This window comes from Chanodichthys erythropterus, chromosome 3 (assembly GCF_024489055.1).
Source record: "Chanodichthys erythropterus isolate Z2021 chromosome 3, ASM2448905v1, whole genome shotgun sequence".
In the NCBI taxonomy this organism is placed as follows: Eukaryota; Metazoa; Chordata; class Actinopteri; order Cypriniformes; family Xenocyprididae; genus Chanodichthys; species Chanodichthys erythropterus.
This window is the reverse complement of record NC_090223.1, coordinates 37734636-37755647: the sequence shown is the minus strand read 5'-3', so window position 1 is coordinate 37755647 and position 21012 is coordinate 37734636. Positions and strand designations below refer to the sequence as shown.

Genomic DNA, 21012 nt, shown 5'->3' with positions numbered 1-21012 from the left:
GTGTGTATATATCTGTGCATGTGTATTTAGTATTTTGTGTACAGGGTCCAACATTAACATTTGCAGAGAACGGCAAATGCAAGTAAAAAGAGGCTTTGGCGAGTAAACGAAATGACCTGTAACTTTTCTAAAAACTGGAAAACGATGCATGGTTAAAATCGCAAAGTATTGAAAAGAATAATAAAATAATCCTGTTTTTTGCCTCTCAACTGGAGCGAATATTACTGAAGGGATCCTTTTATTTCATTTTTTATTTTTAAAATTTGTCTATACATAAACTTTTGCAGTTACAACAATGATATATAAAGTAAAAATCCTTTTTTTTTAAAGTTCATTATTTTGTCATGAGGACAAAAACAGTATTTCAAGTTAAAAAATGCAAAATAAAATAGTTTAGTTGGGGGGTTGGGTGGAATCTGTATTAAGATCTTCTTCTTCTTTACCCCACCAAGGCTGGTATAAGTTAATTTTGGACCCTGTATATGTATTTTTGTATTTGTATTTCAGTTGTTTTAAGTGTTTACACTAGATTAGGTGTCCACATATAAACCAAACTAGGAGGTCTGCTATTATTTTGTGGTTCTCTGTATTCTCTGTCTCATATTGATGTTTTTCCTGCTTCAAAACCCCCATTCTTTTCCTGTGCCTTTTTCTGTCTCTGTGTGTGTTTTGTGTCTTTGTATGTGTCTCTGGCTCTGTCTGTCTCTGTCTTTCTGTCTCTGATCATCTCTCAACACCTACAGTGCAGGAGGCGGTGGGGAAGGAGAGGGGTAATGTCTCTTTCTTTCTCCCTTTCCCCTCTGTTTGCTCTAATTGCCTGTCCTTCTCATCACACGTCTGTCCTCTTCTTCTATAGACTGATCTGTCTGTCTGATTGTCCGTTCAAATGTCCTCTCACCACGTCTCTCACACATAGGACACATGCCAAGGGCAAGGTCATGTCATTCTTTAGCCAGCTGCAGTAACTCAATCTTACAGCTAATCAACTCTTGGTACAATCTTCAGTATGTGGACACCTAAATGTGTTAACATACGTGTTTGTGTCTATGGTGTACGTGTGTGTCTCTTTGTTTCTGTGTCGGGCCTTCGAATATGTTGTCTAAAATGTCTAACATGTGGTATGACTGATTTACAGCAAGTAAAATAGTCATGAATACTGGACTCATTCTATGAAATAAGTGCCTTTTTGATTTTGGACAGGTGACTTAAATATAAGCATTCTATAAAAACGTATAGGCAGGAATAAATGTCACTGTGTCACACACTGCCCAGCCAAAAAAAAAAAAAAAAAGTCACTGTTTGAATTTTAATAGGCAAATACTTAAGAATCTATGAATGGTTCATTATTACAGTGATTATTATGTTTCTAGCATGTTATATGTTTGGCAACGGTTCTTTTAACCCTAAAAGATGGAGTGTGTAGGGTTTCATTTCTTAAACAACCATGTATTAAGATGTATCATGGCTCATCATCAGGCTCAAATTGTGAAAGAATGATTCAGAGAGCAGGAAGAATCATTTTCACACGTGAATTGGCACTGACCTTAACCTCAGTGTAAGTCTTTGGGATGTGCTGGAGGAGACTTTACAGAGTGCTCACCTCTTGCATTGTCAATACAAGATCTTGACCAAAAAATGAGTTTGAAATAAATGTTGTGATGTTATTTCCATCAAGAGGATTTTGGTCAAGAACTTGTATTGACAATGCAAGAGGTGAGCACTCTGTAAAGTCTCCTCCAGCACATCCCAAAGACTTACACTGAGGTTAAGGTCAGTGCCAATTCACGTGTGAAAATGATTCTTCCTGCTCCCTCCCAACAATTCTTTCACAATTTGAGCCTGATGAATCTTGACATTGTCATATGGCCATGATACATCTTAATACATGGTTGTTTAAGAAATGAAAAGCTACACACTCCATCTTTTAGGGTTAAAAGATCCGTTGTCAAACATATAACATGCTAGAAACATAATAATCACTGTAATAATGATCCATTCATAGACTCTTAAGTATGTTCCTACTAAAATCCAAACAGTGACTTTTATTTGTTTTTGTAGTTAGTAGACTCCATCAGATGACTGGACACAGGTGGTCCATTAATGGAATGACTCACTTAACATTACAGACTAACACAACTAGATCTGTACATGATAAAAATCAGCAGATTAGACCGGTGCACTTTAGCAGCATAAGGAGTCATACAGTAAAAATGTCAGGTGATGCTCTACATACAGATAACTTTTGCAGTGCTGCTTGTGTAAAGCAGTGAAACAAGACAACACAGAATGCATTAGGGCCTCTTAGGGCTGAACAGGGTCTTTGCCAGAAAGATAACACCATAATGGGATTACAGACAATCAAACTGCTCACCTCCTAGAAGGGCAATGTCCAATTGAGATGTCTATCACCATTTTGATGAATGCAATATCCAATTAGGCAGTCTATTTATTGCCGCAAAAAGTCAGCTGAGAGAGAGAGACTGCATAACTACAGGTAGAACTGAAAACATTAGTAAAGCACAGTGAAACAATTGACTATTTGCTTTTGTAAGCAACAGAAATAAAAGGCACCAATTTTTAAATAGTTACATTATATATATAATTATATATATATATATATATATATATATATATATATATATATATATATATATATATATATTATATATATATATATTTGTGTTTGTATTTTTGTTACTCAAATTATTGTGTGTGTCATTATTAAATAGAATTATCAGGATAATTCTAATGCCAAGTTCATTTACGTTTGCATTAGGTTCGTGTTTGCCAAGCAACATGGCAACTTGATGCGATAATGTATAGAATGTGTGATCATTGTGTGTTTGTATATTAAAATGGCTTTGAATGCAGCTCATCCAATCAGAAGTTAGATTTGTAACTATCATATTATACTGGTTATGACGTTTTTGTTGATGGACCATTTAGTACATAAAGGTCTCTGCATAAATACATTTCTCATTATTTTGGGGTTGATTGGCAAAAAGACACATTGGAATAGGACAGATGCACTGCATGTTCAAATAGCATGTTTGAGTAAGTTAGTGGCACAGACAGTCCTAACTAAGTCCTCTTTAGTGATGGGATTGATCCAGGTCATCTCTTGAGAATGAAAAGAGATGACTGAGACAACGTCTCTCGTGCCATAGAGAGATGTTTGTTGAGAAGGTCAGTGTTCGTTTATGCCACAGCTGCACACGTTTCCAGTTTTTGACTAAACTTTATTAGCCTTTTGAACTGCTTAAGTTGACAGACTTGAGCCTGCTGGGAGTCTGTTTCTTTTTTCTTTTTTTTTCTGTTGTTTGCTGTGAGAAATCATTCAAAATAAATTTCTCCTTTATTATTTTAAAACAGTTTTGCCACAGTTTGTGAATGTAGAATAAATCTATTTGAATCACAGACTCCAGCAGAGCTTTGGGTCTCCATTGCCCTGCAGGTGAAGCGCTTATAGTCATTTGACTGTGCCATGTGACATACTATTGTATGTGACAGTATGAGCTTTAAAGCACTGGATCATGAGATCATGATGAACAAGGAGGCATGGCAACTAACTGCGATTAAGTCACATGCAGAATGTTGCATGTTTACAACTCTTACATTCAAAAATAGATTTAGATTTGTGTGAAAATGTGTGTATGTTATCTAGTCTCAGCCTCAGACGGCATGACCATAGACCACCCACAGTTCGTTCACTGGCTCTCTGATGCACAAAAATGGCAACTTCAGGCTTAAATCAACAGTTAAAATCTGGTTGGCTTGATTTATGCAACTTTTAGGATTCATTTCGCACAGGATTCTTATCAGTTCACATCAGAAAAAAGTGTTTAAAATGTAAGTTATGCACTTTTAAGAAAGAACTAATGAGCAGATTTACAAAAGTTTAGTAGGTTACTGCCATCAAGTATTCTGTTTGTTTTTTTGTTTTTTTGAGCCAGAAGCATATATTCTGCTTTGTTTTCTCAATTTTGTCTGTGAAGTATGAATACTTCATACTACAAGCATTTTCCTCAGATTTTTCACTCCCTGCCAAAATGTGAATTCACTTTCAGTGGCAGACTATTACAGTATAAAGTGCAGCAGTTTTTGATTACTACTTTTTTTTTCAGCCTTGATTCCGGGAGTATTTTTCCCATTCATTTTTCTCTTATGAACAAAAAAAAGTGATAAAGAGTTGTCATGAGCCAAACTAACCAGCTACAAGAAAAAAAAAGATACAAGACTGTGTACCTAAAGGGTTAGTTCACCCAACTTTTCCACATCCGTAAGACCTTCGTTCATCTTCAGAACACAAATTAAGATCTTTTTGATGAAGTCTGAAGGCTTTCTGTCCCTCCATAGAGATTCAACACAACTACTACTTTCAAGGTCCAGAAAGTTAGGAAAGACATCATTAAAGTACTCCATGTGACTCCAGTGGTTTAACCTCAATTTTATGAAGCAACGCAAGGGCTATGTTTGCGCATAAAAACATAATTTACCACTTTACATATGAAAATATTGATCTGCAATGCGCATTCATGAGAGCCTCACAACACATGCATGTTGTGTTCAGATTCACGCGTCAACACAACACACATGCGTGAGTGTTTACGAGAGCACCACGGCGCATGCGTGTTGTGTGCACTCGAGAGCTGACACTGTTGCTTTGGTAATATTATTTTGTGAATAAAGTGGTAAATTATGTTTGTTTGTGCAAACAAAGCACTCGCATCGCTTCATAAAATTGAGGTTAAACCTCTGGAGACAAAAACCTCTCCGATTTCATTAAAAATATCTTCATTTGTGTTCAGAAGATGAACAAAGGTCTTACAGATATGGAACGACACAAGGGCGAGTAATTAATGACAGATTTTTTTTATTTTTGGGTGAACTAACCCTTTAAAATCAATTCCCCTTTGGGAAAATAAATGGGAAATTTACATCCGAATTTAAGCATCACGTAAAACCAAAACAGACTGTGGTTGGTCGGCTTACATGTCAGTCATGCAATCACTTCCTGCCTAAGTGGGCAGTTCTTGGCCATAATAATCTGCCAAGATGACCAGACGTTTTGCTGCAAGTCAAAAGTCTGGCTATAGAAGACTAAATGTCCTGTTGGTGAACCACATATATTGTTTAGAGTTTTGTAAGTGATATAAATGGGTAAGTGAACACAGATGTATGGGTGTGTGGATGTGCACTAGTATAATAGTTCACAAGCTTGCATCCTTATTTCTCTCTTTTTACTGTATGTGTCTCATATTAATGTGTTTCTTCCTTCAAACTCCCTTTCTCCCCTGTGTCTTTGTGCGTATGTATGTCTGATTCCTCTCTCATCTCTTCAACTGCTCACACCTACAGCGGAGGCAGCGGGTAATGTCTCTCTCTCTCTCTCTCTCTCTTTCTCTCTCTCTCTCTTCCTCCTTTTGCTCTTAATGCTTGTCCTGGCAATTACACAGCTTTCCTCTCTTTCTTTTTTGGATTTGTCTCTATGTCTGTCTGCAAGTCACCCATCTCCTTCTATCGCTCTGTCACTGTTTCTGTGTTAACCACCCGTGGACGATCATTCAGTCCACGCAGTCCTGATAAGGGGTTTGAGAGGTCCCTCACCTCTACACCCGTCACTCTAACAGCAATTCTCTGATGGACGCTTGTTTATGCTTGACAGTGTGTAACCACATCTGCTGAGAGGGCAGGATTCGGCACGGCACTGGAAATCTAGAGCACTGCCCTCTGTCCTTGACACTGAGACACAAGAAGAGTAGAGAGGACAGGGAAGACAATAAAGATGCAAAATATATAGCGAGAAAAAATATACTTATACAGTGATGTCCACAAGCGTTAGAGGACATTTCAAATCTGGCATTTGTTCATTTAATCTTGGAAATAAAGTTAGAGGATTTAGACAAATTATAAACAAAGAAAAGTCGCTTAAAATAATTTTGTTTGCTTTGTGTGAAGAACAAACCAAATTTAAGTTATTTCTTCAGTGATGTCCAGTTCATGCACATATCTATTACTTTTCCATTAAGTTCAACTTGTTAATATTAGTTGATGCATTAGATGATTTGATTTGGTTGTTGTTTAAGGTTGTTTACACCATGCTTTGTATTTCTGTGATATAAACAGTTATCAGTTAAGTTATCTCCAAGCCCCCCTGGAAGATCACTGGCCTACACAGTCATTATGCTATACCACATCGCCCTCCACTGGATGTATAATGAGCAGCAATAAATTACATTTTAGCATTTTATGCCGCCATAATTCTGTTGTTATTTTGGTGATAGTAACTCAAAAGTAAGTAAAAGTAGTGTAATGCTTTAAAATTCAGAGACAGTAATATTGTAATGTAACTAATTACTTTCAAATGACAGTAACTAGTAATAAAGAATGTATTACATTTTGTAAATAACTTGCCCAACTCTGGATATAGATTAGTTTGCAACCACGCATTTCCACAGTTTAATCTTCAGTGTATGACTTTTGCATTTAGCTTGCTGGTCACTAGCTGCACATCTGCCATCCAACAGCTGTACACACATCTGGTGGATGGCTGTGCTCAGGTACCACAGTAGTGACGCGAAAACTGTGATAATGTAAGCCAGAACGTCTTCAGATCGACTATCTTCAGAGTGACTTGGTTCTTCACACTAGAGCCAGGGCTGATATAAGGGACCAGCTCATTATAGAAGCTCCTCCCCTCTGGAGTGACTGAATGTGTGTTTCCAGGTCCTTTTATATGTTTATTTTTTGTGTTTGCCAATGGACAACCCCAAAAACAAGAAAGAAAGAGGTTTGGCTGGGCATTCCGCAGCAGGGATGCCTGAGTCTGCTCCGTATGTTTCATGCTGTTGTCATGGCAATGTAATGAAACCAGCCAGTGTTCCTTGGGAAAAGAGGTACAGTGGTGGTTCCAACATGGGCTAAGACGGTACAGCGGATATTACATCCACTGAGCTAGTTTCCAGTACAGCATGAGCCACACCAGCGAGCGTGTCTGAGAGTGTGTGTTGACAGATCGACTGAGTGCATGCGTTTTAGTACTTGTCTTTCCTAACTACTGTGAAATGGGCTTGATTGTCTGGCTACAACAGGCTACATTCTCAGTGAGGAGACACGGACGAAATTCCTGATTGGCTGAGAGTAAATGTGTGGATGTAGCAGGCATGTTTCATTGTTTTAACAGCCTGAGCTACTAACTCACCCCTAAATTGTGTGTGTAAGACCAATTATCCATGTAGCCTGAGGCCTTCTGCCATTTCACTTTCTAACTGTGTTTGTATGTATGTGTGTGTTTGTGTGTGTGTGTGTGTTCATTTGCAGTGGAAGCAGCAAAGGGAAAGACATCAGTACTATCAAGTCTCTACGTGTGCTCCGAGTACTGCGGCCTCTGAAAACCATCAAGCGTCTGCCCAAGCTGAAGGTACCTCTGTGTTTGGCTGTTTTCCCCCTGTGTTGTCTATCTATCTATCTATCTATCTATCTATCTATCTATCTATCTATCTATCTATCTATCTATCTATCTATCTATCTATCTATCTATCTATCTATCTATCCATCCATCCATCCATCCATCCATCCATCCATCCATCCATCCATCCATCCATCCATCCATCCATCCATCCATCCATCCATCCATCCATCCATCCATCCATCCATCCATCCATCTCTCTCTCTCTCTCTCTCTCTCTCTCTCTCTCTCTCTCTCTCTCTCTCTCTCTCTCTATATATATATATATATATATATATATATATATATATATATATATATATATATATATATATATACAGCTATGGAAAAAATTAAGAGACCACTCCAAGTTCAGAAATCAATGTTAAGTGGTCTCTTTATTTTTTCCATAGCTGTATATATATATATATATATCAGTCAAACCAAAATTTATTCAGACATTTCATTCATTAATACAGTTTATTCACTATATTAGTTAAACTGTGTCAGGAAAAAAAAAAAAATCTTAATTATGTCAGATAACACTTAAGCAAAATATGGTCAGGTCAAAGTGTCTGAATAATTTTTTGGTTCAAAATTTTTTATCAATTTTACTGGTAGTCCACTGTATGAAGAATTTTTGGGTATCATATGTCACAGTTTACTCTGTTTTGCTATAAAAAATATATCAAAAATATTAAAAAAAATGTCTGAATAATTTTTGGTTTGACATATATACGTGTGTGTGTGTGTGTGTGTGTGTATATATAAGTGTATATATGTGTATTATGTTAAATTTGACAGGACTAATATCTTTCTATATATCTATTTTAATATCTTTCATTCTTTTAATTTAATTGACAAAAAAAAAATCTTAATTCTTATTCCTTCACTGTTTTTCATGCTGTTCTTGATTTTTTTTGTATATATATATTTTTTTTATCTGTTTGCTTTCTTTTAGTTGACGTTAATTCTGATTCTGTTTTTATGGATATTTATTAGCTGTGTTTTTTTTGTATTTTTACATTTTGATGCTCTGTTGGTTTGTGTTTTGTCTCACAAAAGAGTTTGTGCTCTCTTTTCAATTTGCTTTGTTTCTTCTCTGTTTTGTCTATTTTCAGGCTGTCTTTGACTGTGTGGTGAACTCTCTGAAGAATGTGTTGAACATCCTCATTGTTTACATGCTGTTCATGTTCATCTTTGCTGTGGTGGCTGTGCAGCTCTTTAAGGGCCGTTTCTTCTACTGTACTGATGAATCCAAGGAGTTTGAGCGGGATTGCAGGTGAGAGAAAACACACGCAAACACCCTGACAAACAGGCACATCGGTGTGTAATTCTAAAAGCATTTTGTTGTCAGGGGCGAGTATCTTGTCTATGAAAGAGATAACGAAGTGAGGGCGCAGAAGCGGGAATGGAAGAAATACGATTTCCACTACGACAACGTGCTCTGGGCCCTTCTCACCCTCTTCACCGTATCTACGGGAGAGGGGTGGCCGCAGTATGTACACATCTCAATTCCTAACCTAATTTCCAGTGTATGTCTGAAACAACTAGTGAAATTGCTTCTGTTTTCTAATGTAATGTGAATATTTTCATCACAAATTACAATCTTAGTGAATCATGGCATAAGCATGACTTGTTACTATTACCTAAAAAAATAGTACAGCATCGCACTGCTGCAATTCACCCAATGACTCCCATTTCTGCCACTCTCCAGGGTGCTGAAACATTCAGTGGATGCGACCTACGAGAATCAGGGCCCGAGCCCAGGTTACCGGATGGAAATGTCCATCTTTTACGTGGTGTACTTTGTGGTCTTCCCCTTCTTCTTCGTCAACATTTTCGTTGCTCTCATCATCATCACTTTCCAGGAGCAAGGAGACAAAATGATGGAGGAATATAGCCTGGAAAAGAATGAGGTGAAGCACTTATCAAATGGGAGGTTTTATAAGCTAAAAAATCAGTCTAGCTCATTCTTTATGCATAGCGCTGGCATTGATCTGGCGCATCATATTAGGCAGATTTTCAGCTTGATTAACCTTCGTTTCTGTTCTATTTTCAGAGAGCTTGTATAGACTTCGCCATCAATGCTAAACCGCTCACACGTCACATGCCTCAGAACAAGCAAACATTCCAGTACCGCATGTGGGAGTTTGTGGTGTCTCCTCCGTTTGAATACACAATCATGGCCTTGATTGCCCTCAATACCGTTGTCCTTATGATGAAGGTGTGGCGGTATTTCTCTTTAGTACATATTGCTTTATATATTTAGAACACTGAACCAGACTTATAAAATGTACAACAAATTGTAACAAAAAAAATGGCCTGAGAAAAAAAAAAAAAAGATTGATGGTCTACAATGATGTTCTTTTCTGTTTGCAACCCAGTTACCAAATATTGAGACAGTTTAATACAGATTAAATATGTTGTGTGTTTAGTATGATGGAGCATCACAAACCTATGAAGATGTGTTAGCCAACCTGAACATAGTGTTCACCTCACTTTTCTCCATGGAGTGCATACTGAAGATCATTGCCTTTGGAGCGCTGGTGAGTATAGTTTTCTCATGTTTAAGTGTGTATGTGTGTGTACCTACTTAACCATATTTTGGGGACAAATTTGTACCTAGAAGTGAACTAGACCTGACAAAATCTCCCAAAACCTCATTTTGGGGTTGTCCTCATTTGTAAAAACAGTAAAAAATGCAGAAGGTTTTCTGTTATGACTAGGTTACAGTATGTTGTATCCTCTAAAAAAGTATGTTGACTTTTTTTAGAAACTGCAACATAATATGATTGTATGATTTAAATTTTACTTGACTCAAATTGTAAGACTTGTTTTGCCTACTAAAACATTTTGCACATCCTCTAAAAACTGTTAAAAATTAAAACCATAAGTTTATTTTCTCACCTTACTTGCCATTGCCAGGTGTGGCAAAAAGTTAATTTTGGATCCTATTTGTGTTCATATTCCTGTTTTGTGTGGAAATGTGGCTGAAGGAATTGTGGGGGGGGGGGGGTTGTCTTTAGAAATCATTGAGGTTTAAATCAGCATTGTGCAAGCAGATTTATGAACAGATCGAGCATGAGAGAAAGAGAGAGAGAGCAATCAGAGAGGTAGCATTCTGACGTAGATGAGAAAAGGGTTGGGACATGGAAGTATAGGACACAAAGGAAATGGTTGTAGTCAGCTAAAAGTCATGCAAGTAAGAGACGCACATGAAGATAGAGAGCTGGAGGGCACATTGAAGAGATTAGGAGTGGAAAATGGAAAAAGAAAGAGATTTAGAGCGAAATGAAGATGACGGGTATGTCGCATGTTGGATGGAAAGAGTTAACACACACACACACAATCACACACCGGTGCCCACCAGTGCAAAGATTGTGTGTGTGTTTGTGTGTAACTCTTTCCATGTCCTGTTATAATGCAGCTGGTGTACTGAATGGCTCTAATGCAGTGTTTTACTGCAGGCATTCACTTGGCAGCTCACAAAAAGGCTGTTATGTTCAGCATCTGGGCCACTAGTCTTCTAGGCATCCACCCTTTTTTGTGCACAGTGTGAGGGAGAGGAAAACACAGGGAAGGAGGAATAAGGGCTAAAATGGGCAAGGGAGCTGTTTTATTAGCACCAGAGAGTTAAAATAAATCGTTTGCTTGTTTTTCTGCCAGCAGGTCACCGAGTATATGTGTGTGTGTGTGTCAAACGTAATCCTCCTTTAGCCCAACTGACAAACGCATCTGTGTCTTTTTACCACAGAACTACTTCAAAGACGCCTGGAACATCTTCGACTGTGTGACTGTACTTGGCAGCATCACTGATATTTTAGTCACAGAGCTAGGGGTAAGTGTGTAGCAGAAGGGCTGCCATCTGTGATTGCGTATGTGCGTGTTTGTTTGTGTATCCTGTCTGTACGTTTGTGTGTATTTCCGTATGTGATTGAGAGACTCTCAGCAGGATCTTCTCCTGCTCACTGAGGTGTAAGGAACTCCTAAAAGTCTTATATAATCGTCCCAATTGTTGTGTGAGGCAGATCAGTGAGCCAGTGGTGCTCATCGGTGACCAGGGTCTGTTACTTTTCCAGCTTCGTCATTTATCCCAGAGTCAGATCAAGCTGACCTACCAATAAAAAAAGATAAATAAATAAAAAAAAACGTTCTCAACTATTAACATGTATTTATGATCCAGCAAATGATGATGGGCATCTCTGAAAATTAGTGAAACATAAGAATGCTTTTTTTTTTCTTAGTTTTAGACCATCAGCACTTAACAATTTACAGACACTTTAAAAACCTCAAGAAATCTAAAATTAAGTTTTGTGACTTTAAAGGGTTAGTTCACCCAAAAATGGAATTTCTGTCATTAATTTCTTCTGTCATTAATTTAATTAATTACTCACCCTCATGTCTTTCCAAACCCGTAAGACCTTCATTCATCTTCAGAACACAAATTAAGATATTTTTGATAAAATCTGATGGCTTAGTGAGGCCTGCATTGACAGCAAGATCATTTCCTTTTTCAATGCCCAGAAGCTTTGAAGGTTTATGAATCTTTTGTTTTCGAATCAGTGGTTCAGAGCACCAAAATCACATGGAAGCTCACTTGGAAGCTTCATGAAGCAGTGTTTTAAATTACCCATCACTAGATATTGTTGAATAAAGTCATTATTTTGTTATTTTTGGCGCACAAAAAGTATTCATGTCGCTTCATAATATTAAGGTTGAACCACTGTAGTCACATGAACTGTTTTAAACATGTCTTTAGTACCTTTCTGGCATTGAAAAAGGAATTATCTTGCTGGAAATGGAGGCCACTGAGCCATTGGATTTTATCAAAAATATCTTAATTTGTGTTCTGAAGATGAACGAAGGTCTTACAGGTGTGGAACGACATGAGGGTGAGTAAGTAATGACTGAATTTTCATTTTTGGGTGAACTAACTCTTTAAAAGTGTGTTAACTGTGAGGTTGTTTATATGCCAGTGTTCACATAAATTTGGTCAAATTAATCTTCACATCTACTCACAAATCAACACATTCAAAAAGTACTTTCTTTCTTTCTTTCTAGGAAAACAGACCAAAGATATTGATGACTCATCCTGCACTACACACATTTTTGTCCAATCAAATGCTATCTAGAATGAGAACGTCCCACCCCCAAATGCGACTAGCGAATCATAGTTCATGGCTGTAATGTAACTAAAGTTTGTTGCCTATTTAATAAAAAAAGAGAAAAGCCCTTTGATATGTCTAGCCTGAACTTCCTGTTTAAATAGAAATTGGTCAACATTGGATAGAAAACTGCTTTAAGAATTAGAAATTATTTATTTGTAAATGAAATATTTTATTTATTTGGAAATATAATAATTTTTTATGTAGTTGTGTATTTATTTTTTATTTTTTTTAATAGCCAGTAAGCTTAAGTTTATGCCACAGTCTGGCAAAACTATGATTTACTACTTGCTAATGCACATCGATGGCAGGTTGCATTAGGGAGACATTGGCATTCTAGAGAGCATTTTATTGGACATACTTTTCAGTCATCAAGACTATTGTTCCCATTACAGAAATCTGAATATTAAATTTTACTTACATTTACTCAGCTTTTAGGATTACAAAAGCACATTGATGACCTCAATCCAAACACACATGGGCTTATGTTTTAAAGTCATGGGGTTTTTTAACTGAAATGTGATGTGAAATAACTTATGATATTATATTCATTACACAGTGATTCCTTAGTCTAAGGCCAAATCCTGTATCTGAAGATCTATCTGGAGAGTTTAGGTACATCTCTGGTCAAGCACACCTGCCAGTAACCTTCAGTGAACCATCTGGACATGGTGTGCTTCGTTAAAGTTGCAATTAAAGTCTGCAGGAAGTCAGATATCCAGTTATCCGACTGGCAAATTACATATGTACTGTTGAAGCTGCGTTGAAAGCATATGAAATGTGCATCATCATTTTAAAAATGAAAAGGTTTTTGTTATAATCAACCTTTAGTTGGATCAAAAAAGTTTGTTGTAAGATATGCATAATGATAATTCATTTCTTGTTTTATCTTTTCTTACATGCTTTCTTTAAACTCTTCTTAATGGCGGCTTTGCCCTCTGATGACTCCATCCAATCAAAATGCACTATGAAACTCATGTGTATATCCATGACCTGACCTGACCAATCACAATGGTTGTTTAATCAACCTCCAAAAATACTGCTATAAACCATGCTTCTGCAACATCTACATGTAGATGGTTTGTAATTTTTTTTTTCTTTTTTTTCCTTTGGAGTAATGCATCTTATGCATCTGTTTCCCTGTGGCTGATGATGATAATGATGCATGTGCTCGAGTCATGATGACCCTCGCCCCTGCTTGTCTGATGATATGACAAAACCCCTCTCAGCTGAGGTGTAATTGATCCGTAGCACAGTTTAAACGTTTGGTGTTGCTCTCCAGGTTTCCTGAATGCATGTTGCGCTCTTACTTTTTTGTTGATAGGGAACACTAGTAATTATTATGTTTCTGACACTGCATCTTCATACAGTCATATAGACCTCCAAATACATCAGTACACACAGATGTAAACATACTGAAGGCTTCTAAATATGTCATTTATGAAGGTAGAGATGGAGTTAAATCCACCTTGAGCTCATACTCTATTTTTGTTTCCCTGTATTTCTGCGCTGCTTAAAAGACACTGAACAGTCATGTCTTCCCCTCAATTTCTGACGATTTCATATGCCAAAAAATGCCAAAAAGTACAATATTTGATCACATCTGACTGAAAAGTGTCCTTTAACCCAGCGCGTGTGTCCCTTCTTTTTGCTAGTGCCCTCTGTTGGTCATTGTAAGCTAATGTGGTTGGCATGATTCCACGTGAATCTACAGATCAGTGCATTTGGTTGACTGAAGCAAGAAGTTAGGGTCTGTGCACTCCCTTCCCTAATGAAGATGTTTAGACTCTTACAATAATTTATTTTATTATTATTATATATATTTTTTGTATGAGTTGCTGCCTCCCTCTTCTGTCTTTTCCCCTTTTTCACCATTGGATATGACGAGCCTGTTCAGTCTTGCCAGTTTAATATTTGTTTTCTGATTTCTCCTTGTTTGATTTTGTTTCTTCCTTTAAAAAAAAAAAATGTTTACAATTTGTAATTTCAGACTGAAATAATTTATTTTCTCTATGTTTCTGCCTATCTCTCTCTCCTACTGTTTCTCTGCATCTGTCTGCTGCTTCCTTTCTCTCTCTGTAGAACAATTTCATAAATCTGAGTTTTCTAAGGCTCTTCAGAGCTGCTCGTCTCATTAAGTTGCTCAGGCAGGGTGAAACCATACGCATCCTGCTCTGGACCTTCGTCCAGTCTTTCAAGGTAAAATTATACACATAAAAAGTAGTATGCAACGCAATCACTGTTTTATGAGACTTTGTAGGGTTGCATACACACAATGTTAATCTCATCAATGAAATTAATGGAGAAAATGTTGGTTAAAATGGGTTGGTTTTGTTTATTTTGTCAGCGTTAAAAAAAATATGAAGAAAAATGTGTATTGTCATGATAAATAGATGATTTTGTGAGAAGTGAGAAAATGTTTTTTGAAGAGGAAAAGTCTAGAAATAATTGGATTATTTGGAAGAATAATATTCTATGTCACATAATGACCTGCTTGTGCTGTGTGAACATGGAAAGTGCTTTGCGTGTAAAGTAACACCTTAAAGGTGCAATGTGTAAAATTTGGGAGGATCTATTATAATATGACATACATAACTATGTTTTCAGTGGTGCATAAACATCTTACATAATGAACCATTATGTTTTTAGAATGAGCCATTTCTATCTCATACGCCGCCGGTCCCTCTCCATGTCAAGTTGTCATTTTGCGCCGTCATGTTTCTAGAGCCGCCCTAAATAGACAAACTGCTCTACGGAGCGCGTTTAGTCACTATGTTGTTCTTCTTTTAAATCGTTTGTGTTTTTAGAGGTAGTTTGCATCATCACAACGTTGAATACGCACAAAGTAGTAGTAGTAGTAGTAGTAGCAAAGTTCCTTTAAGACAGGAAATTTCACTCGGCGGCCATCTTTGAAACGCCTCTCGGGCATGCAAGTGCAGCTCTTATCTCTTTGAATGGGGGAAACATCAAATTCTCCAAAGCCGTTGGCCAAGCTTTTGATTAAATTTCATATTTTAAATCACCAATGAAATTTGACAACAACTGTCTCATAAATTTTGTTTCTAAACGTTCAAATCATGACAAAAAATGTATTTTTCAGGCTGGATCAAGCTAACACGCATTCGCAGTCCCAAGTGTAGCAGAATGTGGGAGCGAGTTTTTTCTCTTGTGCCTCATTTCGGAGGCGCGCATCTGACTGTTTCTGTAGGAACCGGAGCTTCTAACGGCCACTGCAGTGACGTGATGACTTTACCAATCGGCGATTGGCTCTTATTCAGAAGGCGGGACTTATTCCACCATATTTCAAGCACTTTCTCCCATTCAAAACAATAGAAGTGATGTGTCTTATGTTATTCTGTAGTCTTTGGTAGTAGTTGTCTGGTTTATTCGAACCGTTCTTTGTTAGAAGTAACCTCATTGCTTCACACAGCTCCACTCTGCTGTCTCGGACGGCAACATCTTTGTGTTGTGTCGGCCAGACGGCCACCGTAGCTTCTGCAAAAGGGAGGGGTGTGCGCCGTTAGTTGCAGTTCTAAACCTCACTGGTAGATGCCTCTAAAATTTACACACTGCACCTTTAACAGATCATTATTTATGAGAAATGCTGTGAATGCACTTAACTGAACTGAAGATAAGTTACACCAGGATGTTATTGCCAAGCGCGCATATTCACAACGTGACTGATAAATCACAGACAGTGAATAACTAAAGCATATTTTTGTCAACTAAAATGGTATTTTGTAGACATGTCATTTTAGTCCGAATAAAACTGACAAAAAATACTGAATTATAATTGTTTTAATGTTTTCATTGAAAGTTGTGTAAAAATCAAAAGTTGTCTAAAAATGAACATGGCATACATCTCTTGTAGACAATAGGTTAACATTCTGACAATACGCTGCACATTTGTCGAGTAACTGGTTTTCACACAACATTTAAATGTTGGTTAATTTTGACTTATCTGCTGTATTTAGGCTCTGCCGTATGTGTGCCTACTCATCGCCATGCTGTTCTTCATCTACGCCATCATTGGCATGCAGGTGAGTATTGAGAGAGTGTGTGGGAGGCTGCACAGCACATACTGAGAATAGGTAAATGGCTATATTTGAAGGTAGTGGGCAATGACATTGTGGGTTTATGCTGGTTTCACAGCTGTTTGGGAACATTTCGCTTGATGACAATGGTGAGAGTGCCATTAACCAGCACAACAACTTCAGGACTTTTTTCCAGGCCCTAATGCTGCTCTTCAGGTTTGTGTGTGCATCACAGACTGCCTCTGTTGAATGTTGTGTGTGGGTTGCATACACTTTCTAAACGTAGTTCAACTCTGTGCATTTGTAGGAGTGCTACAGGTGAAGCATGGCATGAAATCATGCTGTCATGTCTGGGAAAGAAGGTGTGTGATCGTCTCTCTGGTAACACGGAGGCAGAATGTGGGAGCGAGTTTGCCTACCTCTACTTTGTCTCCTTCATCTTCCTCTGTTCCTTTCTGGTGAGAACAACAGCACTGTTGTTATTACTTCCATTGTACTCATAGGCACAAGTTACGGTGGAACGTGTTACCACAGCTGGTTGCAGTGGCTGAATTTGTCCCTGCTAATGATTAAAGATGAAAGGATCACAAATTGTTGAGCAGCAATAGTTTTCATTTCGTTAGTTAGTATTATATTATAATTAGAGCTGGTAACATTTTATTTTGTCGTTACATATGTCACATGTAGTTACTGTAGTAATAACTATAAATTTTGCACAAGTACTTAACTAACCCTAAATCTAACTCTATAGTAAGTACATGTAATAAATTATTATTACTCAATACTTAAATGCACTGACAACTTAAAGTGTAACCGAATTTATATTAAATATGAATATAGGTTATTCAAACCAAAAATTTGGTCGTAACTTCACCATAATTACACCGCTAATCCATTGTCATATCAAACTGAGCGGCAGCTTGATTGCTGTAGTAAAAGGGCTAGTTTTATATCTATCAAAAAAATAAATAAATAAAACTGTCCATTTCATTTTTTATTACAACGTGACTCCCATGACTGTATTGTATTAATATTGCCTCATGTACATTTGGTGTGTAATATACAGCTCAACTCATCAGACTTTGATTTGCATGTGTATAGATGTTGAATCTTTTCGTGGCTGTGATCATGGATAATTTTGAGTACCTGACACGTGACTCCTCTATCCTGGGACCCCATCATCTGGACGAGTATGTGAGGATCTGGGCAGAGTATGATCCAGCTGCTTGGTGAGCCCATGTGATCTTGCATACATAAACACAACAGTATATATATTACTCTAGTATATTTTGTATTTTACATACTAAGGCTTAAAAGTACTAATTACTTGGTAACCTGAAGTGAAGTTATTTTTATAAATGTATCTCACTAAACTCATCCATACACTCTTGGTAGTTTCATATAGATATACAACTAACGTTAGTTTGTCAATAACATGTTTAATCCTTGAAAGATGAAACGATACAATCCTTTAAAATACATGCTGTTTAAAATGTTTACATGCTGTTTAAAAAACTTACTCTGACTACAACTTTTTGAATTTCTTTGGCCCCTACATTTCTGGACATACCATTTTTAAGAGGCTATTTTAATAAACACTTTTTGGTCTTGTGTGGAAGGCCAGTGTGATTTAAATGTGTATAACTATACATTTTCACACATGTGAATAAAGCCTCTGTCCTATATAATGCAGAACACGTTGGCCCTCTCTTATGTGTTCGACTGGAACGCTTCATTTTTGACATGAGTATAGAGCCATGGCCTCTGGCACAGTCTTTAACGTACAGAGCCTGGCTTCATTGTATCCTACCTTGGACCAAACAGAGGGGAGAATACCACAGCACCAGCTGAGAGAAAGGGATCATGGATTTGAGCTTCTCAGCTCTGTTAAAATCCATCTATCCCCTCAAACCCTCCTACGTGCCCTTCTGTGAGTCCCAGTCCTCCCACTCTGGAATACTGCATACTGCAAGCCAAACTTACTGTGCCAGCCCCCATCCCTTCTTATGAACACGCTAAGTTTCTCGGTATCTGCATTCCAGTGCCTGTCACCCTAATGTTGTGTGTTAGACAATAATGTAGGCGGGCAACTGAGCGTTAATCAACTATTCAGAGAAGAAATGGAAGGACTGAATCTTAACATGCAAGCAGGATTAAAGCCTTTTTACATGAAGAAAATTATGCTCAAATGATTGAGGAGAATGAGGAAGGAAGGAAGGCAGGAGAATGAGGAAGAAAAAATGTGGAAGGAAGGAAGGAGAATAAGGAAGAATGGAAGAAAGGAGGAGGGAAGGAAGGAAGGAAGCAGAATGAGGAATGAAGGAGAATGAGGAAGAAAAAAGAAAAGGTGGAAGGAAGGAAGGAAGGAAGGAATGAAGGAGAAGGAAGGAGAATGATGAAGGAATGAAAAGAAAAAGAAAAGGTGGAAGGGAAGGAAGAAGGAGAATGAGGAAGAAAAAGAAAAGGTGGAAGGAAGGAGAATGAGGAATGGAGAATGAGGAAGAAAAAGAAAAGGTGGAAGGGAGGGAGGGAGGAGAAAGAGGAAGAAAGGAGAATGAGGAAGAAAAGGAGGAAGGAAGGAGAATGAGGAAGAAAAAGAAAAGGTGGAAGGGAGGGAGGGAGGAGAAAGAGGAAGGAAGGAGAATGAGGAAGAAAAGGAGGAAGGAAGGAGAATGAGGAAAGAAGGAGAATGTGGAAGAAAAAGAAAAGATGGAAGGAAGGAGAATAAGGAAGGAGAAATAATGAGGAAGGAATGAAAAGAGAAAAAAGAAAAGGTGGAAGGAAGGGAGAAAGGAAGCATGATGAGGAATGAAGGAGAATGAGGAAGAAAAAGAAAAGGTGGAAGGAAGGGAGGGAGGGAAGGAGGAAGGAGAATGAGGAAGAAAAAGTAAAGGTGGAAGGAAGGAAGGAAGGAAGGAAGGAAGGAAGGAAGGAAGGAAGGAAGGAAGGAGAATGAGGAAGAAAAGGTGGAAGGAAGGAAGGTGAAGAATGAAGAATGAAGGAGAATGAGGAAGAAAAAGAAAAGGTGGAAGGAAGGAAAGAGAATGATGAAGGAATGAAAAGAAAAAGAAAAAGGTGGAAGGGAAGGAAGAAGGAGAATGAGGAAGAAAAAGAAAAGGTGGAAGGAAGGAGAATGAGGAAGAAAAAGGAAAGGTGGAAGGGAGGGAGGGAGGAGGAAGGAAGGAGAATGAGGAAGAAAAGGAGGAAGGAAGGAGAATGAGGAAAGAAGGAGAATGTGGAAGAAAAAGAAAAGATGGAAGGAAGGAGAATAAGGAAGGAGAAATAATGAGGAAGGAATGAAAAGAGAAAAAAGAAAAGGTGGAAGGAAGGGAGGAAGGAAGCATGATGAGGAATGAAGGAGAATGAGGAAGAAAAAGAAAAGGTGGAAGGAAGGGAGGGAGGGAAGGAGGAAGGAGAATGAGGAAGAAAAAGTAAAGGTGGAAGGAAGGAAGGAAGGAAGGAAGGAAGGAAGGAAGGAAGGAGAATGAGGAAGAAAAGGTGGAAGGAAGGAAGGTGAAGAATGAAGGAGAAGGAAGGAGAATGATGAAGGAATGAAAAGGTGGAAGGGAAGGAAGAAGGAGAATGAGGAAGAAAAAGAAAATGTGGAAGGAAGGGAGGGAAGGAGAATGAGGAAGAAAAAGAAAAGGAAGGAAGGAAGGAGAATGAGGAAGAAAAAAATGTGGAAGGAGGGAAGGAAAGAAGGGGAACAAGGAAGAAATGAGAATAAGGAAGAAAAAGAAAAGGTGGAAGGAAGGAAGGAAGGAAGGAAGGAAGGAAGGAAGGAAGGAAAGAGAATGAGGAAGAAGAGGAAGGAGAATGAGGAAGGAATGGAAAAGAAAAAGAAAAGGTGGAAGGAAGGGAGAGAGAGAGGAAGGAAAGAGAATGAGGAAGAAGAGGAAGGAGAATGAGGAAGGAATGGAAAAGAAAAAGAAAAGGTGGAAGGAACGGAGGGAGGAAGGAAGCAGGATGAGGAATGAAGGAGAATGAGGAAGAAAAAGAAAAGGTGGAAGGAAGGAGAATGAGGAAGGAATTAAAAGAAAGAAAAAGGTGGGAGGGAGGGAAGGATGAAGGAGAATGAAGAAGAAAAAGAAAAGGTGGAAGGAAGGAAGGAGAATGAGGAAGAAAAATAAAAGGTGGAAGGAAGGAAGGAAGGAGAATGAGGAAGAGAAAGAAAAGGTGGAAGGAAGGAAGGAAGAAGGAGAATGAGGAAGAAAAAGAAAAGGTGGAAAGAAGGAAGGAGAAATAAAGGAGAATGAGGAAGAAAAAGAAAAGGTGGAAGGAAGGAAGGAAGGAAGGAAGGAGAATGAGGAAGAAGAGGAAGGAGAATGAGGAAGGAATGGAAAAGAAAAAGAAAAGGTGGAAG

At 38.0% G+C, this 21012-nt stretch overlaps 1 protein-coding gene across 1 annotated transcript in view; it reads left to right on the top strand.

Annotated features, from left to right (window-relative positions):
• The window catches only part of cacna1aa (calcium channel, voltage-dependent, P/Q type, alpha 1A subunit, a), a 103081-nt gene that overhangs the window by 55468 nt on the left and 26601 nt on the right, over positions 1-21012 (top strand). The window contains exons 26-37 of the mRNA XM_067382144.1: positions 7321-7420; positions 8569-8729; positions 8805-8945; positions 9165-9366; positions 9510-9674; positions 9886-9996; positions 11205-11288; positions 14698-14814; positions 16590-16655; positions 16768-16865; positions 16957-17107; positions 17751-17878. Of these exons, the coding sequence (XP_067238245.1) occupies positions 7321-7420; positions 8569-8729; positions 8805-8945; positions 9165-9366; positions 9510-9674; positions 9886-9996; positions 11205-11288; positions 14698-14814; positions 16590-16655; positions 16768-16865; positions 16957-17107; positions 17751-17878 (1524 nt within the window). The remainder of the gene's footprint in view (positions 1-7320; positions 7421-8568; positions 8730-8804; positions 8946-9164; positions 9367-9509; positions 9675-9885; positions 9997-11204; positions 11289-14697; positions 14815-16589; positions 16656-16767; positions 16866-16956; positions 17108-17750; positions 17879-21012) is intronic.